The sequence below is a fragment of the Lampetra fluviatilis genome, chromosome 65 (genome assembly GCF_964198595.1).
Source record: "Lampetra fluviatilis chromosome 65, kcLamFluv1.1, whole genome shotgun sequence".
Taxonomy (NCBI): Eukaryota; Metazoa; Chordata; class Hyperoartia; order Petromyzontiformes; family Petromyzontidae; genus Lampetra; species Lampetra fluviatilis.
The window spans coordinates 1,224,404-1,250,657 of record NC_136339.1 but is presented as its reverse complement, the minus strand read 5'-3'; the positions used below and the strand labels follow the sequence as shown (position 1 = coordinate 1,250,657).

Genomic DNA, 26,254 nt, shown 5'->3' with positions numbered 1-26,254 from the left:
CTAGATGTCTTCGACCGACTTGGGTCTTCGTGTAGTAGAACTCTCCCAGAGCTCTCAGTGCTCTGGCTTTTATACCTGTTCGTGGCCGGGTTGTCCAATCCCCGGCCACCCTGTGGGACCCTCTGATTGGTCCTTCCCAATCTGGCGTTTGGATCCTACCTCACACCATTTGACCCTGACCGTTTGATTGAGCGGGATAACCTTGTTTACGATCTGCTCTCACAGTTTGCGAACAGCGAGTAGCTAACACCACTACAAATTTATAAATAACGCAATCTAACCCAAAAACCTTTATTATGAATAATATTGGTCGCGAAAGCCTACTGTACATGTTAATTTGTTTACCTTTATTGTACTTTGCACTACTATCATGTTTTGTACTGTCTCTTACCCCCGTGCCCCGTCTTGACATTTATGAAAAAGAGCTTTATAGCTCATCGAATAAACCTCCCACTTCCAACAGATCCAGTGTAGCCTACGGACACTGCTGGGGCAAATGTTGTTGTTATGCCCAGGTACACACACACACAACAAAGATCTCCCATATCGCCTTCAACAGATTGTTGTGGCAAATTCCATTAACGGCCAGCATAGCCGCACCATGAGGTGTTGTGGCAAAGGATCGTGCCCCTGGCTGCCTTTTTCTCTGCAGTATTGGCGATTCATTCTAGATTTGAAGTTTTCGTGACTGCAAGGATCGATATTCTTTCCCCTCCACCCTCCCCTCTCTGACTTATTTAACTGCCATAACCCTGGCATCTCTCCCACTTCAGTAAAACAATTCTTGCTGTGGTTGCTTGTGTTGCAATCGAAACGTCGTGATTGAATTTTATTATTTTATTTTATTATTTTTTCACCTACGTGACTATACCGAAAGAACAAAAGAATATAGTATTGGCGATGTTTAACGCAGAACATTCGGGAGATGTTAGCCGTGCGGCCAGAATTAAATCAAACTGGAGTCACCACTGGCCGCTCCACCCACGTATGAACACTTCAACACGAATCGATGAATAAAAATAATAATACAAAAACTGTATTACAACTTTGATAGGGCTTCTTGTTGCTGGCTGCTTCGCGTTTCTGGCAATTGTGCGCGGTGCAAATCGATTGACAAAACAAAATCGATCCAACACAGGCAAGGTTCAATGTATTTATCAGATCAGAATCTTTTTATTTATTTATGAAATCGTATGCACTCCAAACATCACACAGTAATGAAAGGCAAAGATCCCCCCCTATAGCCCTCAACAGTCTGTTGAGGCAAGTGCAGTTAACGAGTACGGCATGACACACGAGGGCGTGGTTGGCCAACACCATGCCCGGCCGCCTTTGTTTCCCCACACCAGGTACTCATTTGAGGCTGAGTCGACATAGGGGAGGCCCGGGACCGGTTCAGATAATCGCCAACGGTGTTGGCCGCGAGCGGGAATCGAAATCGGGTCGCCGGGTTCGTAGCGCAGCGTAGCGCTGACCACGACACCACCGCTCCCCAAGCACGCACACACAGTCGTCACGCACACAGTCGTCACACACACACACTCGTCACGCACACACACTCGTCACGCACACACACTCGTCATCGCGCAGTCGTCACGCACACAGACGTCACGCACACACACTCGTCATCGCTTAGGCACAGATCTCAACGTGGCGGCCTTCGTAGGCACTCACTGACTGCACGACCCACCTTGTGCTCAATCCACGCCTTCGCCATTTCTCTCTCTTCTCGCCCCCACCCAATTCATTCAATCAAAGTCGTCATGCTCACACATCATCTACTGTCAGAATAATAATGATTGTTCTATTTATACGGATGTAGTGTAGTAGAACGACACTACTGCATTGCCTCGATATGGGGGCTGTAGGCAGGTGTCACGGGGTCGTGTCGGGCCGTGACACACTCTGCGTGAACCCAACAGGACACGTGACTGGATAAAGGGGGGCCAGGGACCCCAGGGGGGTCACGCGGTTGGGACTCGGGCCTTCACGAAGGATCGGGAAGGGGCGCGTGGCCTGGGGCGGAGCTGGCCACGCCGGAGTGGTTATAAGCGGGGTGTGGACAGACAACTGGGCTGTTCTGTGCTGTTCTGATATGCTGCTTTGTCATCTCTAAAAACTTACATATAAATTGTCTTATGGTTGTTATTGTTTGACTTGCATGCCACTGAAATTTTTTCACACAGCATTGATATATGGTGCTTTTTCTGGAAGACTTTGCTGTTTTTCCTGGATTTTTTTGTTTTGCGCGTAGTCACTTTAAGATGTTTCTTGTTCATGTTTTGTTTGTTGCGGTTGCACCCGATTCAAGAGCCGAATGGCTCACAGGGCTATACCAAATACATGAAACTGAAACTCTGGGATGAAGCTCTCCGCTAGTCGACCAGGAAGCGTGGTGGGCGGTCCTGGTCCAGTGATGTAGAACCCCCGTGGGTTAGCTAAGTTAGGAACGGTGGCTACCACTTTAATTCGTGATGTTAAGTGTTAGCTAATCAATAGTGTTGCCTCCAAAGTCCAGTGTGCACCTCAATTTAACCCACGACACGGCTATCACTCATTAACCCAATTCATTCAATCCATTCACCATCGTTATTTACTGTCATCAATTTTGCTTTCATCGAATTGACGAATCATCATCACCACAGATTCGCCCCCATTGCTTCATCTCATCTATTTCATTCACCTCATTTCCCACCATTACATTCACACACGCGTTATTGTTGTTGTATCGTTGTTAATTATCCGTAAAGCACGTTGGTTAATGCGCTATTTAAATCCCGTTAAGATAAAATTCCAAAACGTCTGTTTGGTAAGCCAAATGTAAGTCTATCCGTAACATTCACGCACGCACCACCACCACCACGAGCAGCTTATGCCCCAACGCAAAATCAAAGAGGACAACATACGGTGAGATTCAACTTGGGATGCCAACAACAACAGCAATTCCTTGAACAGAGTTCCCAGATCCATTTTACGGCTCAAAATAATGGTGGGCTACTGCTGTGGCTACTGTGGATGCTGATGTAGCTACTACTGTGGCTATTGCTGTAGTTACTGCTGTAGCGACTGCTGTGGCTGCTGTAGCGACTGCTGTGGTTACTGCTGTGGCTTCTGCTGTAGCTACTACTGTGGTTACTGCTGCTGATACTGCTGTATCTACTACTGTTGCTACTGCTGTGGCTGCTGCTGTATCTACTACTGTGGTTACTGCTGCTGCTAGTGTGGTATCTACTACTGTGGTTACTGCTGTGGCTACTGCTGTATCTACTACTGTGGGTACTGCTGCTGCTACTGCTGTATCTACTACTGTTGATACTGCTGTAGCTACTACTGTGGCTACTGCTGTTGCTACTGTTGTATCTACTACTGTGGCTACTGCTGCTGCTACTGCTGTATCTACTACTGTGGTTACTGCTGCTACTGCTGTATCTACTACTGTTGCTACTGCTGCTGCTACTGCTTGTATCTACTACTGTGTCTGCTGCTGCTACTGCTGTAGCTACTACTCTGGATGCTACTGCTTCTGCTCATCGATGACGGCGGTTCTCACGATCTGCATGGGGCCGGGCTGCTTCGTGTGGAGTTTGATCTCTCGCGCCATCTGACACGAGATGCAGCAGAAGCAGAAGATGTGCATCGCGCAGTCTTCACATATGGAGCCCTGGAACACAAAATTCATGAACAAACATAAAATTAAACGGAGACAAAGATCCCCTGTTATGGCCTTAGGGGCAGTCCATAAATAACGTCACGCACCTAGCGAGGGGGGGGAGTCAGACATTTGTGACGATGTGTGACGAGGGGGGGGGGGGGTTTGAGAAATGTGACGTCACATCAAAATGCGCAACTTTAAATAAATATAGACAATACGTTCTACTTAATTAAATCGACGCTTTAGCAAATGTTTTCTCCAAAAACATCAGAGTGCAGCGCCACATTAAATACGCACTACAATAACAATAGTTTATAGCGATTTGAAGCATGTTATATATTTTTTTGGGGGGGGGGGCAGAGCTTTGTGACGTCATATTTGAGGGGGGGTCTGACTTTTTGTGATGCCGTGTGACGAAGGGGGGGGGGGGTCAAAAATCGTCCAAAATCACGTGACGTTATTTATGGACGGCCCCTTAACAAACCGTCGGGGCAAATGGTGTTAGCGGAGCAACGAAGGGGTGGGTGGCCACCACCACGCCTGGCCGCCTTTGTCTCCCCAGTGCTGATGTGTACGCACTGCGCGTGACGTGGAGCAATCATCCGTGTGTGCGGCTGATTCGATTCGTGAGAAGTACTTTTGAGTTAAATTTTTTTTGTCAATGCGGAGGCAAGAGGGTTGATGCCCCGCTCATCTCTTTCGTTGCATTTTATATCCTCCACAGCAATGATTCCGTCCAATGATTACGACAACAACTAAACAATGGTTGCGCGTGAAGTCCTTCTTTTCTACATTTCCTGGCCGCTGGTTCCCGACGGATGTCGAGTATAACCCCTCTCAACGACCACCCTTGTTAAGGACTAATCGCTTAACGACGGGTCTCCATAGAGCCCAATGTGTAGTGTACAGTGTAGTGTATAGTAGTGTGTGTCTATGTTGTGTCTCTTTCTGTATGTCTCTGTGTTGACTCTCTTTGCTTGTGTGTTTGTCTGTGTGTCTCCGTGTCTATATTCTGTCTCTCTCTCAAATTTAGTTCTACCTGATTACGACTGCTTGTGTTGCAATCGAAACGTCGTGCTCTATTATTGAATTTATTTTCTTTCTACGTGACTTTACCGAAAGAACCAAAGAGCAATTCCTGCAGTCACGACAGCTTCAAATCAAGTTTATAGTAGTGTAGTATATAGTGTAGCACCGCTGCTTACGACGAATCGTTTAGCGACAGGCGCAGGACGCGGCTCGCTCTCGGAGTGAGAGAGAGGGGGGGAGAAGGCAAATCAGGGGCGCAAGGAGGAGGAACCACACACCAGCAGGAAGGCAATAGCAGAAGCCACCAACTATTACTCCAAGCTCTGCGGCCCTCTACATATCACGGTGTTATTGGCCAATTAATGAGTGCTAATGTGTGAGAGGAAACCGGACAGCCTGGAGAAATACCCTCACGTGCCAGGGGGGCAGAGATAAAAAAAAGACTCTATCCACATACATACGGAATACGTGGAGTTGGAACTCCACGTATTCCAATGTGGACATTGTTGCTGTACCGCCTTCTCCTAGAAAATGCCAGGGCACGGCTCCTGCTCGACGCCCATAGACTAACGTTGTTTCCCAAACACCTGTGAGCTTGAGACTCATCACACCCTCGCGTCGATGGTGGCCCGGAACATAGGACACGTGCAATATTCCAGTCGGTGGGTCCTCTTGTAGCACTTTATCCTGGCACACGCAGGCTATGGCTCTCGCTCGAAGATGCCCACGGGAATAAGATAAGTTATTTCCCAACAGCTGTGCACATGCGATCCATCAAATCTTCGCCTCGACAGTAGCCAGATCACAGGACACGTGCAATAAGTCAGTGACAGGGCCCCCGTCGACAAGAGCTCACCGCTGAGCTGGCGTCTCCTCACCTGGATGTGGTAGCGCTCACGTATGGCGGTTCTCAGCGCCACGGAGCTGCCGGGCAGGAGGGGCAAACAGATGCAATCGCCAAAGCCCTTGGCCATCAGGCAGTGGAGGCAGGGCATGCAGAAGGTGCCGCAGAGACCTGGGCACGCAGCAACGGCATCGTCACAGCAGAGTCCACACCAACGCTCGTTAATTGGCCCGACAGTAGAGCCCCTCCTCTTAGCGACGGTAATTGGTTCCATGAAACTGGTCGTTAAGTGAATCGGTCGTTAAGCGACTCAAGAAAATGCAACTTAAAGGCTTTATTCGTTCCGATAGCATCGAGTTACCCTTTTTCACCCAAAAAACGTACTTCATAATATTTAAACAATGGATATTAATACATAAAGATACTAACAACAACATTAACGCATCATACTAAAATAAACGTGGTTAATCAATGCATTATTAAATATTTACCGTACCTACAACAGCCCGTCTTTAACAGGGGAATGATCACTACGTGAACACATTGGGCTATATGAATGCACTATACTATACACTACTATACACTACGCTATACACTACTATACACTACGCTATACACTACACATTAGGCTCTTTGGAGGCACTACACTATACACTACTATACACTACGCTATACACTACACATTAGGCTCTATGGAGGTCCATCTTTAACGATTAGTCGTTAACAGGGGTGCTCGATAAGAAGGGTTCTACTTTACACTACTAAACACTACTCTACTGTATACAACACTACTATACATAATCAACGTTTTTGGGTTAGATCTCGTTATTTATAAATGTGTCGTAACCCTCCACCACCCGACACGGCCAATCAGCAAAAAAAAAGTGTCACGTTGACAAAAGACAAAAAGTTCACTGCATTAGCCCACCGGTGTGTTGAAGCGTGAAACCACAACATTTACAATTTTTTAGTACGACGTTTCGCTGGTAATTGCATTTAGCATCATCGGGCAATTTGCGATTTAACCCAAAAACGTTGATTATGAATAAACTACACTATATACTACATTACTATACACTACTATACACTACACTATACACTACACATTGGGCTCTATAGCAGAGGTGTGGACTCGAGTCATGTGACTTGGACTCGAGTCAGACTCGAGTCATGAATTTGATGACTTGCGACTCGACTTGGACTTGCATAACAATGACTTTGTCCCACCTATGAGAAGTGGACTCGAGTCATGTGACTTGGACTCGAGTCAGACTCGAGTCATGAATTTGATGACTTGCGACTCGACTTGGACTTGCATAACAATGACTTTGTCCCACCTCTGCTCTATAGAGGAACGTTGTTAAGCGATTAGTCCTTAACAGGGGTGCTCGTTTTAATGGGTTCTACTCGACACTACTATACACCACACTACTATACACTACACTATACACTACACTACTATACACTACTATACACTACATTACTATACACTACACTATACACTACACTACTATACACTACACTATACACTACACTATACACTACACTACTATACACTACACTATACACCACACTATACACTACACTACTAAACACTACACTACTATACACTACACTATACACTACACTATACACTCCACGACTATACACTACTAAACACTACACTATACACTCCACTACTATACACTACACTACTATACACTACACGTTACACGACATGACTATATGCTACACTACTATACACTACACTATTATCCACTACACGATACACTACACGACTATACACTACAATATACACTACTAAACACTACGCTATACATTTAAATTTTATACGCGACTATATACTACACTACTATACACTACATTGTGCACTACACTATACACTACATGACTATACACTACACTACTATACACTACACATTAGGCTCTTTCGAGGCCCGTCGTTAAACGATTAGTCGTTAACAGGGGTGCTCGTTGAGATGAGTTCTACTATAACGTCACACGATTTTGGACGATTTTTGGATTCCCCCCCCCCCCCTCTTCATAGGGCGTCACAAAAAGTCATACCCCCCTCAATATGACGTCACTAAGCTCTGCCCCCCCCCCCAAATAAAACATGCTTCAAATTGCTTTAAACTATTTTCATTGTAGTGCGTATTTAATGTGGCGCTGCACTCTGATGTTGTAGGAAAAAACATTGATTAAAAAGTATATTTAATTAAGGAGAACTTGTTGTCTATATTTATTTAAAGTTGCGCATTTTGATGTGACGTCACATTTCTCAACCTCCCCCCCCCCCCTCGTCACACATCGTCACAAATGTCTGATACCCCCAAGTGCGTGGCGTCATTTATGGACGGCCCCTAATGAGGGCCCTGCAAAGATTGGGTCATTGTTTGGTGGTGCCCAATGGCGTAATTATTGGGGGAGGGGGTGTGATGTGGCAGCGTTACAAGGGGCCACCCGAATCAACAGATAAACATGTTAAGAACAATTATTCGATTTTTATGTTCAATTAAAATACCCTGCGGTCTACCATGGGCAAAGCCCGATGATTAAGCCACCCTGGCTATCATCGTATCAATAGAGCGGCATCAAGTTGCGCGATCCACCCCGTTTGAGGAAATCCTAGATCGATGGGGCCGGCATGAAAGCAAAGACGCACGATAACTCCTGGACGGGTTATCACGCGTCCTGAACGGAGATCCCAATTCCTGGACTTTTTGGCTGCAAACTCATTACAGGTGGCAACCCAACAATGGTTGAGAAACCCGATGAGGATGATGACGAAGACGACGATGATGAGGATTGTTATTGTGATGATCGACGGAGTTGATTCCTAGGCGGGATGTGCACTTGCCTCCTTCCGATCAGGAGCCAAGTGCTCCCGATTCAAGAGCCGAATGACTCACAGGGCTATACCAAATAAATGAAACTGAACCACCCGTAGTAGAATGTATCTCTCCAAAGTAAAGCCACTGCAACTTTCGCGTTGCACGCAACTTTGCTACTTTCTTCCAATGTTGCGTGACTGGTCCACCTTTAAACTCCACAGCTTAATTGATTTCCGACTAACCCCGTAACTGGCAAAAGGCTCAAGCCTTACAAAGACCTGGCAAGATAAGATTACATGACAGGTGATCCGTTCTTTGACGCAAACTGAATGATAACACCCTCCCCCCAATATAAAGATAGCAATACTGGACATTAGAGCATGTTAATCGTTTACAGGTTTCACCACTGGCAGCAGGTATTTCGTTCGTGAGCATGCAGCAACGAAGACAATACATGCCTGGAGAAGGCGGCATGCCCACAGCCGCAAAACAGCTCACTTGGCTGTTTTTTATCATCACAATGACGCCAGAGATTATTGGACCAAGGCCAAGTAGGGTGTGAGATAAGAGGCCTACGTTGGATACACTCCTTATCTCGTCGTCCTCGTGCTTACGCCTGGTTTGTCTGATGAGCTGTAACAACTTTGTATTTATCCATAAGAGGTTTTTATGCATAATATAAATAATAAGAGTTTTTTGTGAATCCATAATATAATAAATTATGTATGTTACTACCAGGTAAGGCCCCACTGAGCTGCTATGTAGCTCTTTTTCAGAAGCGACACTGACCATCACACAAAACAAAGTGGTTTACGGATTATGTGTGAAATGTATTCAAGCCAAATGCTCTAAACGCGTGATGTTGATTCTAAATGTGGAAGGAAAACCTGAAGGAACCGAAGAAAAATCCACGAGACCACGGGGAGAGAGACACGCAAACTCCAAATATACACTCTTTGGTTCTTTCGGTAAAGTCACTTATAAAGATAAAATAATTAAATAAATACTAGCATACGACGTTTCGATTGCAACACAAGCAATCATCATCAGGTATAAATGAAACAGAAACACAAATCTAGTATACTTAAAAATGAAATGTAATACAACAGAGAGTTGGATAACATAACAGTCAACACCAAATATACAGCAAACGGTGGCTTCTGGCGTTTGCACCATCTGTGTCCGGGCTGGTAGAGCAACGACGATAAAAGCACCACGCGAGGTCGCGAGTCTTTGGATTGACTGAGTGGGGGATGCAGTGACACCCCACCGCCAACCAAAGTGAGCCTCGGTCATAACGCGACACGAGCCAAACGAGCGTGGGAGACGGGAGAGGAGAGTTCATTGAAGACGAGGTTTTGGGATCATCAAGGATGGTGTTGGAAATTCCACGTTTAGCATGTTGGGGACCAGTCGCTCTTGTGGGCAACTCCTGGTTACTGATTTTTTTTGGTTTTTAGTTCGCTACGCATTTTAGCGGCTCCACAGAGATGATGATGATGTTGTGCATGAGCTAATCCAACGAGGGTTTGACCTCACTAGCTTCCAATTATGCCTCGAGTGTTCTGACCCCGGTAAGTAGAGGGCAGTTTGCTGATGCACATTGATGACATCGCACCACGTGCAGGAGATGATCGATTTTCCGGTTGCTTTAGGGGTGAGGCATGGGGCGCCAGAAAAAAAAAACGTTCTGACCTCGCGCCCCGACAGGATATCTGTGGAATAAAGAGCTTCATAGCTCATCGGATTCCTCCTGCAGAAGAAATATCCTGATTCTAATTCTGATTAAGACAAATATGGCCGAATGCATTTCTCTCCTGAGCATCCCCCAGCCTCAAACACCCTCTTCTTTTCTTTACACGCGGGCTTCCCTTTTGTCTCTTCATATCCCACAGCAAATAACAAAAAAATAATCATAGAGTAGAGCATCGATTATTAAGCAACTTCGGGGGGGAGGTGGCGCCGGATTTTCAAAAACGCAAGATAATCGCCACATCATTAACATTTAAAACAGCTTATTTTTACATATTCTTGGGTGTTTTGTATCGGTTATTTTTTGTTTTAAATTTGTTTACCATATGAAATTTGGATAAATAAACAAATCCACAAAATAAATATCCTCCTTTGAAAAGTGACTATATTACTGTACCAGACTTAAATTCCAATCTCGAAGACTCTGCAGCATAGGGTGATATCTATACGTGCAGTATTTTCATCGTTTAAGTTGTATGTATAGTGTATAATGTACTCTATATCATATTTAACACTGAATTCAACCGTAGCCTCTTTCTTCGTCACGCACGTGGTGCTGCCGATCGCTGGACTGGGTCACAGCCGTTCAGCGGTTTCCTCTGATAGGCGCCAGGGACCGCTGAATAATTTTGGAAGCAGCAGCCGGATGATCGCGCGGTGCCGGATAATCGATTATCTTACCTAATATTTATATAGCGCCTTCATCTAAGGAATGTTACAAGGGTTATGAGTAGTATAATGAGCGTAGCTAAAATGATGTGGTGAATAGGGATGGGGTATGGGGAGGGAGGTTTGTGGGTATGGGAATTACGGGGGTGCCGCGGGATGGTTGTGTAATGTAGTAACTCGGCGGGAGACGACTTCACGGGTAACACACTCTTTATTTTATCAAACTCGTTTACAGGTGACTAACACCTACTTTGTATCTCGGGTGACAAACACCCACTTAGTATCTCGGGTGACAAACACCCACTTAGCTACTTGGCGACTAACGCCCACTGAGCTACTCGGATGACCAACATCCACTTAGTATCTCGGGTGACAAACACCCACTTAGCTACTCGGCGACTAACGCCCACTGAGCTACTCGGATGACCAACATCCACTTAGCTACTCGGCGACTAACGCCACTGAGCTACTCGGGACACTCCCTGCCCGGGGTATCCGTCTCGACTGTGGGTCCCCAGCCCGACCCACGGGGGCGTCGGACCCCGGGTCCCACAGCCTCGCCTCCGAGCCACACAGGGCCCCGGTCCCCACAAGGACGGCGGGACTAGGGGTCTCGTGGCACTAGGCCTTCAGCTCCGTCTTCGGGTCTTCAACTGGGTAACTCTCCCCGAGTGCTCTCGCGCGTCCCCCTTTATACCCCACCTGCGGACGTCGCTGCGAGCACCCACTTATTCGACCAATCGCTGGGCGCTGGCTACGATCCTCTTTTCCCACATCTCATCGTGCCTCACCACCCACGCCGCGCCGCCCTGTCATCTCTCACTCCCGGCGCGCGCGTCCACACCACGCCCACAACGCGTGCCCAACCCCGCACCCCGCGCCGCCCCGTGATCCATCACTGTCACAGTCGGCGCACGTCAATACCACCACTACATCACCCCCTACCACATAGCTCACAGCCGCCCCGGCTGCTATAAAAATATACAAACCCCCCTGTGTGCCCCGTAACACAACACAACAACAAGAACAACAACTAACCTAACAACACAACACGACGCGAACACTACCATCCGCAACCCTCAACCAATGCCACCGCGACAATAGAACAATATATACAAACCGGCGAGTGACAATAGCAATGTGTATGCAAAAAGGAAAATAAATGGAAATTTTTTTTTTTTTCTTTCGACTCGTGCAGTGTCCCCTTTTTCTTCCGAGCGTCCCTACAACGGGACATTACCCCGGCAGAGGGGAACACCGGGCGAGCTCGGTGTAGAGAAAAAACGTCTTCATGAAAATTGTTGAGACCTAGCCCGAGTCCGCCTTGCCGGTCCGTCGTACGGCACCAGACGCGGTTGAACGTCCGGTGGTGCCGGCGGTTCAGGAAGACATCGGCCAGGCATCGAGGACTCGTGCGTGCCCCGGGGTTCAGGCTCTCGACGGTCAGCAGCCGTCAAGCCCGAGGCACCTGGGGGTGGGTCAGGTGGAGACACGTGAGGATCAGCCTGCGACACCTCCCTCCCCGAGTCGACGGTCACATCACACGCCCGGTCGTCACGGCACAGAACGGGGTCACACGGTGCCGCATAGGGCTTCAGTCGGGAGGGGTGCACGTACCAACGGCGTTTCCCCCATTTAATCTGTATACTCTGGGGTCGTGCAACCCGCACAATTTCCACCGGTCCCCTCCAAGGTCTCAACAACTTGGGGGACGTAGCCAACGGTGCATGTGGACAATGCAGCCAGGCCTTATCGCCTGGTTTCCAATCATGCGTATGCACCCTCCGCTCATGCAATTTCTCGTTTGCAATTTGCCGCGACCGCGAATTCAACCTTGCCGCCTCCCGCGCTTCAGTCAATTTGGCGATATTAAATTTGATGTGGTCTGCCAATTTAGATTTTGCACGTGGCTGGGAAATCCCCAGTTGGACGTCCATGGCCGGATCGGCCTCCCGCCCATACATAAGAAAAAATGGGGAAAACCCCGTCGCCGCATGAGGGGCCATTCGATAGGCCGCGAGTACCCCCGGCACCTGTAAGTCCCAATCAACCTGATCGTCGCAGACCTGTTGGCACAACATAGACGTAATCGTCCTGTTCAGACGCTCAACCATCCCGTCAGTCTGCGGGTGGTAGGGGGAAGTACGCACTTTCTTTGTACCCAACAGGTCGCACACCTCGCGCAACAAAACGCTCGAAAAATTCTTCCCTTGATCCGTCAGCAAGCGTTCGGGGGCGCCATTGTCCAACACATAACCCTGGACAAAGGCGTCCGCCACCGCCGCAGCCGACTGGTTGGCGAGCGGCCATGCCATAGGCCATCGGGTGAAGTATTCCACGCCAACCAGCAGGAACCTATTTCCCCTTGGTGTAGCCGGAAAGGGCCCCAAGATGTCCAACGCTACCAATTCGTTTATACGCGAAACCTGAATGGATTGCAGCGGTGGGTTAGCTGCCAATGGTGGCGGTTTCCTTTTGGCGCACCCTACGCATCCCTTAAGAATATTCGCCACGTCGTTACCCATCCCCGGCCAATAATAGTCTCGCTGGAGTAGGGCGAGCGTTTTGTGAAAACCCAGATGCATGAGCCGTTCATGAGCTGCCAGAACAACCCTACCCCGCATAGCAACAGGCACAACGAGCACGTGACGCCGGGACATGTTGTCCCACCTCATCAAAAGGCCCTGTCTGCACACCCAGGAACCGACCCGCGCCTCCCCTTCTTCGGGAGCGCCAACTTTCCGACGTAGCGTAAGTAGGGAGCTGTCGGACATCTGGAGGCGGCCCCACTCAATGAGGGGCAACGACAACAGCGAATCCCTCCCCGTGGGGGCGTCCTCTCCCGGGGTGTCAGTGGCGGCGAGCGCAACTCCCGGGGTGCCGGCGACCGGGGGTTTGCACCGCGCCGATCCCAACAAACATGTGCAGTCCGTGCACGGCGGCAACCGCGACAAGGCGTCCGCGTTTGAGTGTCGCAACCCCTTTCGGTAAATCGTCGTGAATTGGTAGTCTTGAAGGACCTCCAACCATCGGGACAATTGGCCCGATGGCTGTGCCACGCGCATAGCGTATTGTAGAGCCGCATGGTCCGTCCGGACCGTAAAATGACGGCCGTAAAGATACGGCCTGAATTGCTGTGTAAAAAACACAATGGCTAACAATTCACGACGAGTTACGCAATAGCGTTGTTCTGCGGGGGAAAGAACCCTACTACCGTAGGCGACCACCCGTTCAACCCCCCCGACCACCTGTGAGAGCACCCCCCCGATACCCGTATTGCTGGCGTCCGTGTCAAGCAAAAACGGTTGTGTGAAATCGGGGTAACACAAGGGGGGAGCCTGCACCAAGGCGTCACGGAGGGAGCAGAACGCAGCCTCCTCTTCCGCCCCCCAGTGAAACCTCACACCCTTAGCCGTCAAAGCGTGCAGGGGCTTGGCTATGGTGGCAAATTGCTTGACAAAACGACGGTAATAGGAGGCAAAACCAATGAAACTACGAACCTCCGTGACCGAGGTTGGCGTTGGCCATGAGCTGACGCAATGCGTCTTAGCAGGGTCCGTCGAGATCCCTGAACGACTCACGATATGGCCCAAATACCTGACCGATTCCCGAAGCAGAAAACATTTAGCCGGTTTAAATTTAAGCTTAGCGGAACGCATCCTGAGGAACACCGCTCTCAGTCGCTGGAGGTGCTCCTCGAAAGTCCGACTAAAGACGATGATATCGTCAAGATAAATCAAACAGGTATCCCATTGGAGGCCCGACAAAACCAATTCCATGAGTCTCTGGAACGTGGCGGGAGCGGAATGTAAGCCCATGGGCAAACGGTTGAATTCAAATAGGCCCCCAGGTGTCCGGAAAGCAGTTTTAGGTTTAGACTCGTTATCGAGTGGCAATTGCCAAAATCCAGAAAGCAGATCGAGTGTGGAAAAAAACTGCGCTCCCGCCAAGGCATCCAGCGACTCATCCATCCTGGGGAGCGGATACGCATCCGCCATCGAGATTTTGTTTAAGCGGCGGAAATCGACACAAAACCGCAAGGACCCGTCCTGTTTCTTTACTAGGACAATAGGAGCACCCCACGGACTAGAAGAGGGCGAAATGATATCGGCCGCCAACATATCATTAACCGCCGATTGCACATGTTCCTTCTCGGCTGGGCTGAGCCGGAAGGGATTCTGACGAATAGGGGCCGCGTCCCCTGTAGCTATGTGGTGGCGCAACAGGTCAGTGCAGCCGATATCGTACTTATGTTTGCTGAACACGTCAGCAAACTCGATGAGCAAACCCCTCAATGCTCCCAATTGCACCCCGGACAAGTTAGCAGAACCCGCACACAGCGAGTCCAACCACTCAGTCCCCTCATCACTTTGAGGATGCGACTTGACAGTGAAATCTGCTTGAGCCACGAGCCGTTCCTCAACGGGTAGCGGCGCGGCGTGAGCCAGCACCGTTCCCTGCGCAATTACGGCCGGCCGCGACCCCGTATTCAGGACCATTACGAACGGCTCACTGTCCCCTCTCACCATGGTTTGAGCAACCGCTAAGTCGAGGCCCTTACTGGCTCTGTTTGACGGCCCCAACAGCACCCCCTGTGCCTCCGCACCCACCTCGAGTGGCTTCCTGAACCGAAGGGGTACTAACATTTGCGATCCCGGGGGCACCCGTACAGTGTGAGTCGCCAGCGCCTGCACCGTCGCACAAACCGTGCGCACTTTGGTAGGGCTCGACAAGAACGCAACCCGCCGACCTGACGGAAGCTCTATGCAGGCCTGATCTATAAGAATTTTGATGGGCATTTTGGACAAAAAGTCCGTACCTAGCAAACAGGGAACGGCCAGCGATGATGATACAAAAATAGGGCCCGCTAATTTAATGTCACCAATGCAAATAGTCGCCCGAATCTGGCCGATGATCCCCAGGGATCCCCCATTCGCCGCATAAAATGGCACGTCTACTGGCAGAAGGGGTCTACTTTGGACGGGAAGAATGTTATAAATAAGGTCCGAGATGATGGTGGCCGACGCACCCGTGTCAACAAGCACCCGGACCTCAACCCCGTCAATGAACCCCGTTACCACGGACGACCCGGCCGACGCAGCCACGATCCTGTGGGCCAATTCGGACCACTCGACTGCTTGCGGGCCGCGTACGGACCCCCCTCGCCGAATTGAACCCCCGGCACCCAGCCGCGAACCCCCCACCGCGAAGCGGCGACCCGAATGTGCCGTGTTTGTGGACCGAACGTGTGAGGTGCCGCGACTTGCCGGGTTTTGTTGGGATGACTTGTGGCCCTGGTCGTCGTCCCGACGTGGTCCTGTGGCGCGCTGACGCGGGGCCCGGCACCCGGCTGCGACGTGACCCCGAAGGCCGCAGTTGTAGCAGACGACGGACGTCGTAGGTTTCGGTTGCTCCAGCTTGCGGGGCGAACGTGTGGGCGAACGGCCTCCCGTTCTCCACTCCCCCGGACGCGATGCAGCGAAGGCCTGCTCCTGCACCGCAGCTGGCTGAGGTTCGGCGATCGTGGCGGCCAGTGCCGCGTTCCCCGCCCATTTGCAGACGACCCCCGGCTTGCGTTTGAGGACCTCGTACGCGTGAATGCTCGTGGCGATCGCCAGGGAGCAGATATCCATCTCGTCTGCCACGTTGATGGGGACCCCCAACTCGTGGGCCAACACCAGCAGCTGCTCCGTCACCATGGCGTCCTTCCCCTCCTTATCCATGCGGGGAAAAGCTGCGTCCGCCAAGGCGAGTAGTGCCGTGCGGTAGGCTAGCGTCGTTTCCCCAGCCACCTTCCGCCGATCGTAGAACTGGTGGCGACACGTGGAGGGCGGCCCGAACACCTTCGCCATCAGGTGTAGTGCGGCCTGGAGCGTAGAGCGGGACGACCTTGCAGCAGATGTGAAGGCTGCAAGCGCGTCGTCGTCAAGCATCGCTGGCAACGCACGCAGGGCAGTGGTGTCGGACCACCCCGACATCTCCTGATGAGCGAGGAACCTTCGTTGGAAGGCTCCCCAGTCGCCCCCATCCGCCTTGAACGCCGACAGCGCGGGCAATCTTTGCTGGAGGACCCGATCGTCGTCGACGTCGGAGAGATTTTCCCGCGCTCCGCTGGAGTTGTGTAAAATGTCGGCTCGGTTGTCAGGCGCAAAATGGAGGGCTCCGGCGCGCGCTGATGACGTGGGCTGCGCTGCGCGGAGGTGTCCGGCCACATGGCGTCCGTCTTTCCCGCCAATCGGTGGCGGCCCCCCAAAAACGGCGGCAACTTCCAGACTTTTGGCGCGAAGCGCCTTTTGGCGGGAATCCTCCAACGTCGCTTCCTCCACGACCCCCGCAGCCGTTTTTCCGCTCGCCGGAATGGAGATGTCGGCCAAGACAGCGGCGGCGGCGAGTAGCAACTCCGCCAACCGGGAGTGCGCGTCCTGGAGGCTGGTGTCGGAGGCAAGCGGAGCGTCGGCCATCACCCCGAAGTGCTGCATCGGCGGCAACTCCTCGTCCTCTACTCCCGAGGTCGGTGTCCCCGGTACGCCGTCATCATCCCGACCTCGCTCGTGGGTACGGGTAGTCTTCCTTGTGTCCATACTTCTTGAAGACAGGACCCCACTTCTGACACCAGTTGTAATGTAGTAACTCGGCGGGAGACGACTTCACGGGTAACACACTCTTTATTTTATCAAACTCGTTTACAGGTGACTAACACCTACTTTGTATCTCGGGTGACAAACACCCACTTAGTATCTCGGGTGACAAACACCCACTTAGCTACTTGGCGACTAACGCCCACTGAGCTACTCGGATGACCAACATCCACTTAGTATCTCGGGTGACAAACACCCACTTAGCTACTCGGCGACTAACGCCCACTGAGCTACTCGGATGACCAACATCCACTTAGCTACTCGGCGACTAACGCCACTGAGCTACTCGGGACACTCCCTGCCCGGGGTATCCGTCTCGACTGTGGGTCCCCAGCCCGACCCACGGGGGCGTCGGACCCCGGGTCCCACAGCCTCGCCTCCGAGCCACACAGGGCCCCGGTCCCCACAAGGACGGCGGGACTAGGGGTCTCGTGGCACTAGGCCTTCAGCTCCGTCTTCGGGTCTTCAACTGGGTAACTCTCCCCGAGTGCTCTCGCGCGTCCCCCTTTATACCCCACCTGCGGACGTCGCTGCGAGCACCCACTTATTCGACCAATCGCTGGGCGCTGGCTACGATCCTCTTTTCCCACATCTCATCGTGCCTCACCACCCACGCCGCGCCGCCCTGTCATCTCTCACTCCCGGCGCGCGCGTCCACACCACGCCCACAACGCGTGCCCAACCCCGCACCCCGCGCCGCCCCGTGATCCATCACTGTCACAGTCGGCGCACGTCAATACCACCACTACAGTTGGAAGGATGGGCCAGGGAGCAGAGGTGGTGGTCTTGAGGGAGGAGCGGAAACTAGAGAAGGAAGGTGCTTCTCGCTTAATGTGGAGGGGAAGTTTGTTTCAGTGTAAGGGGGAAAGTAGGAAAAAGGAGCGGAAATGGTGATTGTGCACAAGGAGAGGGGGGAACGGTGAGGAGTGGGAGAGATTGAGATCGGAGTGGGCGAGGCAGGGGGGGGACATTAAGTGAGACGAAGAAAACGTAGTACGGTGGGACAAGGCCACGAAGTTCAAGACTGGAGGACAATTTCTACAATTCTGGCAATTGCCTGACGATGCTGGCTGCCACCATCGGCGTTGCATCAAACTCTCCGATTGTTTAAATGCGCGTCAGATAAACTCTCTAACACGCTCACCGCTCGATTGGTGGTCTTGAAGTGGTCACAAAACCTGGACCTTTGCTCACGTGACAAACTTTATTAATTGGCTGTGTCGGGTAGAGGAGCGTGTGACGACACACATTTTTTTCAATTGTCAAATGTAAACGAGGGTATCTTTCAAGTGACTGAGATTATCTAGGTGTTAATACAATCCACTCTCAATTATAATAATCACTAATCTGAATAAGAATACAATTTTAGTTAATTTTGTGTACCAAGAAAGCTTCATCGAGTCTCAATGCTATTTCCAGGAGGGTCCTGCAACACATCGAGACGTTTGTTGGCTTAATTCCACTGATGGAAGTTTGGCTTCAGCACTGCGGAGGCAGCGGGGTTGGTGGATCAAACCCAGATGTTGCATAACTCCCTTCCCATAGCTCACCAGAGGAACGCAGTATGTCTATATTAATGTCTACTATACAGCAGACTCTGGATGATCCACGTGCACTTTAGCCGATTTGCGGATTAACCGCGCACCTGAGACTTTAACAGAAATTCATAACTCATGCATTTCCCTTTAAGCCCAAATTAATAATCTAAAAACAATTATACATTGTTATTTATGGAAATATGTATTACAAGTCACGTGCTTAAACCGAACTCAACCTTCTCGTGATAGAGACCCGTGGAAAATGTATATTTTAGGATTATCCGCGATTTTGAATTATCCGCGGCCATCCTCCCAGTCATTCGCGCGAATCATCGAGAGACTCCTCTATGTTGAATTTCTTTCGCACCGTACATATCCAACTGTGCCAATCGGAGGTGGGGGGGAAGGACAACAGACTAAACACGTGCACTTCACAACCTGCCCTGTCTGTGTGGATCTTCTCAGGGCACTCCAATTTCCTCCCACGTGTAAACACTGAAATTGTCTGGAAAACATCTTAACATAGATAGGGGACCGCAGAGTTTTGGACATTGTTGGCAGCCACGGCTCACCACCGCCTGGCTGCTTTTTATGCAATTCCTCCTGGCGATTCTGAGTTGTTGAGTGAATCCTCTGCTGCGCATTACAAATGTAGGGGAGGCTATTATTAATTGTATTTTTAATTGTATTATTAATTGTATTATTAATTGTGTTTCACCTCAATTATTTTGGTGGGGGCAAACCTGCTTATCAATGGACGAATGCCCTAATATTTATTTGCCCCGTGAGTGATTGTCGGGGAAAAAAAGTGTGCGACTGTGTGCGAGACGACTCACTTGCGTGAGAGGTAGGTAATGTATTAATATCAATTGGCCCAGTGACACGAGCAGCGGATGACATGGAACAGGAGGGGGTACTTTATTGCTGCTGTGGCCGGACAAGATGGGGTTAGAGTGTGACTCGAAGCGCTTTGTGTGTTTTTGTGTGCGTTTCAGGGCGTGTTTGTTTGTGTCGATCCAGCCTCCTCATATGACTACCTGGTGCCTGTGTGTAAACATCGCCCCCCCCCCCATCAAACCTTACCTGCATGGTGCTTGCCATACCAACCCCTCGTGTACCGTGCCGGCTTTCATGGTTTCTACTCGCTAACAACACATGCCCCAACAGTCTTTAGAGGCGATACGAGGGCAGCGTCGTCTCTGTGTGTGTATGGGCAGCGGTGGCGCAGTGCTGCGCTACGAACCCGTGGTTTGATTCCCGCTCACGGCCAATAAACAGTGTCAGGGAAAATTTGAAGCGGTTCTGGACCTTCCCTATAATGACGACGGCCTTGAAATCATTAGTAGCTGGTACGTACGCTGTGTAAACATCGGCATGGTAGAGAGACATCGGGTGACCGGGCGTGGTGTTGCCCCCCCCCCCCCTATTATGCGGCGAGATGTTAAGGGCGCAACGGTGGCTCAGAAATGTTGACTACCTCGCTTGGTATACAGGAGGTCGTGGTAGATGTTGACTACCTCGCCTGGTCTACAGGAGGTCGTGGTAGATGTTGACTACCTCGCCTGGTATACAGGAGGTCGTGGGTTCGATCCCAACCCTGACGATGCCTGCTACTGCTGTATATTTGGAGTTTGTGTCTCTCTACCCCGTGGTCGCGTGGATTTTTCTCCGGGTTCTCAGATTTTCCCCTCCACATTTAGAATCAACATCACGCGTTTAGAGCATTTGGCTGGTACAGTATATATTTCCAAGCTATAAGCCACTTTGTTGTGCTTTAATTTGTGATGGCCAAATCGCTTCTGAAAAAGAGCTATCGAGCTCAGTGGAACTTGCCTTGTCAAAATAAAAAATAAAGTTCATAGTTTAGTATGCCGTGCCGGCCTTCATAGGTTTTGCTCGTAAACAATAATTGCACACAACAACAACAGCAGCAGCCTGTTAGAGGCTTGTGGGGGGGGGGGGCGATGTTTGTCTTTTGCTGCATGTGGGCCAGGAGCGGTGGGTTGCAGTCAGCTCGCGACTACCGAAGTTCTATTCCATGGTTGAAGTTTGGTGGGGATAAGGAGCCAGTAGAAGCCGGGACATTGATACATTGATGAACTTCGAGAGAGGTAGGGGGCACAGCTCACGGCTTGTTTCCCGTAGGGGGAGAGCCCCCCCTATCAAACATTCCCTGCGCGTACCACCCCACCACCCGTGCCCCCCCCCCCCCACCGTGCACCCCCACCATCCACCTCACTCCCGGCCAGTGCTTACAAACTTCCATGTCGCTACAGCAGTCGCAAATGCCGGTAGACCACTGCATCTTCTGCACCGCGTGGGTCACTTGCAGCTCGGACTGTTGCTGGATCACGGGGTACTGCACCTGGAATTCCATAGCGAAATCCTACACACAGACACTACACACAGACACCACACACAGATAAACACACACAGACACCACACACAGACACCACACACAGACACCACATACACAACACAAAGATCCATGGCACTCGGTGATTCAACTTACAAGATGGTCCGGATGTCTTGTGACTTCCTTCAATGAATTTCCCCCTACATTTTTTTATTTTCCCTTTTTGCATATTCATTGATGTTTTAAATTAAACCTTACTTTAAAAAAAGGATTCTTATATATTACTGGTAGGAACCTCCTGGTTACACCAGCCCACAGTGGATTATTGTGTCCGTCCGTCCGTCGTGCAGGGAGGGGCTGGTGGGGAGGGAAGAGTGGGGAGGGGCTGGGTGGGGAGGGTTGGGCTGGGTTGAGGGTGGGAGGGGTGGGGCTGGGTGGGGAGGGGCTGGTCACCCCGTGGTGCCCTTATAAAACTCAACGTTTAACCTACTCACGCCGGCTTGTGCCCGCCCTCACAGTCGGGAATATTTGCGGAATACACCACGCCGCCATTGACCCTGGCCATTGACCGAGCAATCCAACGTTCCTACCAGCTCCCTCCGCAGGAATGTGTTTAAATGGGGAGGGAGGTCGCAAGACAATCGGAACCACCGTGTACATTGACTATCTGTCCGCATGGTCAAGTACTGCTTAGCGGGCACCTATTAAGGTGGACAGCCATCAGTTATATTTGCACCATGCCTGACTTAGAGGGAAGGCTCAGAGGAGTGGTTCGAATATCCTTGGTCATCAATATAGATTTGAAGCTTTCGTGACTGCAAGGAATCCATACTCTTTTGTTCTTTTGTTCTTTCGGGAAAGTCACGTAGGTATAAAATAAAATAAATCACGACATTTAGGGCGCTTGTGTTGCGCCCGAAACGTCGTGATTTATAAAATTTTAAACCTACGCGACTTTACCGAAAGAACCAAAAAGTATCCTTGGGCTTATTCGATGGCTGTGATTTCACACTTTGCATCTCATGTGATGCAAACGTAAGAATATATTTTACCCTTTCTAGCAACAAAACAGGCATGGTGTCGAGTTGTTCAAACACCAAATGGGCTCACCTTTTGCAAGGCATCAAGTCTGCATTACCCACACACGTTACGGATAAAAAGTGCAAACAAACATGTTCTGTTAATAATGTGTACATTGTCTTTGAAACTGATTGACCCACACCAGAGGCATCACCTCACCCCCTGTCAATGTCCCAGGGGGTGGTACGCGAGGTGATTTATAAATGTGTGAAATTACATCGTACGTGAGAGTCATTGGTGAATAATCATGTTGTACGGATCTGCCAATAATAAATAACTATGATAACATTGTAATCCGTTTGGTAACCTAGAACGACGTGAAATACCTTTCTAAACTCATTGATTGGAAACAATGTTGGTTTCCAAGAGTAACCGTCGAGCGTGAACACATCGCGTCACGCACGCAGAAAGTCCGTAGAATGTTTTTGTATTCGCTTGCAAGTAACTCGCTCGTTCGGATAACCCCCACAAGATTAAAACATTTACAAAAAATTGTTTTGACAATGTTTATCATTCGTTACATTTATTTATCAAAACCGTGTTGGGTAAGACAAGGGGGGGAGGGGGTTGTCCCACCTGATGACGGACACTTGTGTTACGCCCGAAACGTCGTGATTTTATTTATTTGGTTTTATTTTCTACCTAGGTGACTTTACCGAAATAACCAAAGAGTATGGATTCCTGCAGTCACGAAAACTTCAAATCAAGATTGAGCCAAACAAGGTTGATAACCATTGCACTGCACCATTACATTAACTCACAATACACGACACCACTGCTGTACACGACCACCACATTTCACGACACCACTGCCACACTACAACACGCAACAACACCACACCACTAAACGACACTCTCAACTACACCGTGCACTACAGCACACTACATCCTGAACCACTCTACCACATGAGTACACCAAACCAATACAGCACACCACTGCACCACATCACTGCACGAATACATTCCACGACATCATCATATCGCTATAGTACACACGATGCCACTTGTGTACACTACTACACCATTACATTACACCATTAAACCCGATACTACACAGCTACACCACTAAACCCTATACCACACAGCTACACCACTAAACCCTATACCATACAGCTACACACTAAACCCTATACGACACAACTACACCACTAACCCTATACCACACAGCTACACCACTAAACCCTATACCACACAACCACACCACTAACCCTATACCACACAACTACACCACTAACCCTATACCACACAGCCACACCACTAACCCCTATACCACACAGCTACACCACTAACCCTATACCACACAACTACACCACCAAACCCTATACCACACAACTACACACTAAACCCTATACGACACAGCCACACCACTAACCCTATAGCACACAACTACACCACTAAACCCTATACCTCACAGCCACACCACTAAACCCTATACCACACAGCCACACCACTAAACCCTATACCACACAGCCACACCACTAAACCCTATACCACACAGCTACACCACTAACCCTATACCACACAACTACACCACTAACCCTATACCACACAGCCACACCACTAAACCCTATACCACACAACCACACCACTAACCCTATACCGCACAACTACACCACTAACCCTATAGCACACAGCTACACCACTAACCCTATACCACACAGCCACACCACTAACCCCTATACCACACAACTACACCACTAACCCTATATGACACAACTACACCACTAACCCTATACGACACAACTACACCACTAACCCTATACCACACAACTACACCACTAACCCTATACCACACAGCCACACCACTAACCCTATACCACACAACTACACCACTAACCCTATACCACACAACTACACCACTAACCCTATAGCACACAGCTACACCACCAACCCTATACCACACAACTACACCACTAACCCTATACCACACAACTACACCACTAACCCTATACCACACAACTACACCACTAACCCTATAGCACACAGCTACACCACTAACCCTATACCACACAGCCACACCACTAACCCTATACCACACAACTACACCATTAACCCTATACCACACAGCTACACCACTAATCCTGTAACTTGCACTCAGAGCGGAGCAGCAGTGGGGCTGCAGGGCGGAGCAGCAGTGAGGCTGCAGAACGTAGCAGCAGTGAGGCTGCAGAACGGAGCAGCAGAGTTGCTGCAGGGCGGAGCAGCAGTGAGGCTGCAGAGCGGAGCAGCAGGGTGGCTGCAGGGCGGAGCAGCAGTGTGGCTGCAGAACGGAGCAGCAGGGTGGCTGTGGAGTAATCGACAGAGGAGAAGCGGGCCTGAGCGAGGACGCTGTGGGAGCGAGATTACACGAACCCACATAAAGGACAACGGAGATCGACACTGTGAAAGAGTCCTTTATTACACTGGTGTCAGAAGTGAAACGGCATGTCAAAACAGCTCAGAAGAAAGAACGTCCCTGCACCATCTTCTGCAGCATCTTCTGAAGACGACCTCCCTCCAGTGGTGGCGCTACCAACGATGGAGGGGGGAAGCGACGCTGGGATGAGCGACGGTCCGGGGTTGCAGGACGTTGCCGCTTCGGTGGGTCCATCCGCGCAAGTGGACACTGATGAAGGATGGCGACAGGTGACGGCCCAGCTGGAGCCACTTAAGGCGGTGCTGACGCAGTTGTGCGGCCTCGTGACGCCGGCGACGACTTCGGGGAGGCCCAGCGGGGAACAGCGGGCCGGGGCCTTGCCGACGCCGTCAGTCCTCTCCACCACGCGGCACGAAGCCGCCATCTTGGGCGTGGCCGAGGAGGAACGGCGGGAAGCCGCCATCTTACGCCCTCCACCGCGGGGAGCCGCCATCTTGAACACGTTGCGGAGTGACGCCATCTTGTCGCTGCCGCACGAGTCACCATCGACGGAGGACGGCGGAGCAAGGACCCGCAGCCATCATTTAACAACTGTTAAAGAGTTCTCCATCGGTGGCGATTGGAGCGCGTCCGCCTGCCGTTTTCAAGCGGTTGTACGATTCGCCAAATGGACGGACGCGGAGGCCCTGGAAGTCCTACCAACACTTCTCGACGACGAGTCTGTCAGGTTCTTCCGCTCCATCAAGGCCGAAAAGAAGAGGACGCTACAGGGGGTCTTTGAGGAAATGGCGGACGCGTATGAGCCTCCGGACGATGCTCATCGTAGATTCGTACAGCGGCAACGGGCGCCTGATGAATGGCATTCCGAGGCGCCATTCTGGAACTGGCTATGGCCGCATATCCTGAGACGGAGCCTGATTTGTTGGAACCCCTCGTATTGGGCAAGATACTGGAATTATCGAGAGACTTGGGGATCCCCATGCCGGTGTGCGGCCATGATAAGTTGACGTCCCGTGCTGCAGCTAAGTGCTTAGATGCCCAATTTAACCTTCGACGGTGGAAACAGGTGTCAGCTTGGATGGGGGGCCCCATCGTCGAAGGCGGTGCTACAGGGTGGGATCCTAAGAAGGCGGTCTACGTTCCTGACGACAAGGGTCCGCAGGAGTTGACGGCCGCTTCCGCCCAGTGGCCTGCTCGAGGGGGAGCGGGGCTGGGGTCCGGGCCGCCGACGCGGGAGCGTCGGGACAGAGGGGGTGCCGCGCGCCGAAACGACGTGGAGTGTTTCCGTTGTGGCCGTAAGGGCCGCTTTGCCAGGGATTGTTGGGCTCGCATCCCGGGACCGCCCCAGCAGGAGGCCTCGGCCACGGACGTGACGCGAAAGGACCATCCAGGACAGGCAAGTCGGTGCGCATCAGACACCCGGCAAGGCCTGTCACCTCATGCATCACCATCGCCGCGCGGTCCGTGTGTCGTTAACAACGGGGGGCCGCCGATTGACCCATGTCT

At 50.7% G+C, this 26,254-nt stretch overlaps 1 protein-coding gene across 1 annotated transcript; it reads right to left on the bottom strand.

Moving 5' to 3' along the window:
* Window positions 1-3,514: 3,514 nt before the first annotated feature.
* Window positions 3,515-21,333, bottom strand: LOC144952009 (cornifelin-like). The gene is made up of 3 exons (XM_078882391.1): window positions 21,213-21,333; window positions 5,560-5,696; window positions 3,515-3,661 (listed from the first exon to the last, which is right to left on the bottom strand). Exons 1-3 carry the CDS (start codon window positions 21,331-21,333, stop codon window positions 3,515-3,517), a joined length of 405 nt encoding a protein of 134 aa, XP_078738517.1.
* Between the last annotated feature and the right edge of the window lie 4,921 nt (window positions 21,334-26,254).

Coding starts and splice junctions, on each gene's coding strand:
- LOC144952009 (XM_078882391.1), bottom strand. CDS start 21,333: ATGGAATTCCAGGTGCAGTACCCCGTGATCCAGCAACAGTCCGAGCTG. Junction 5,697..21,212: donor CTGTAGCGACATGGAAGTTT/GTAAGCACTGGC, acceptor CTGCGTGCCCAG/GTCTCTGCGGCACCTTCTGC. Junction 3,662..5,559: donor GTGAGCGCTACCACATCCAG/GTGAGGAGACGC, acceptor TTTGTGTTCCAG/GGCTCCATATGTGAAGACTG.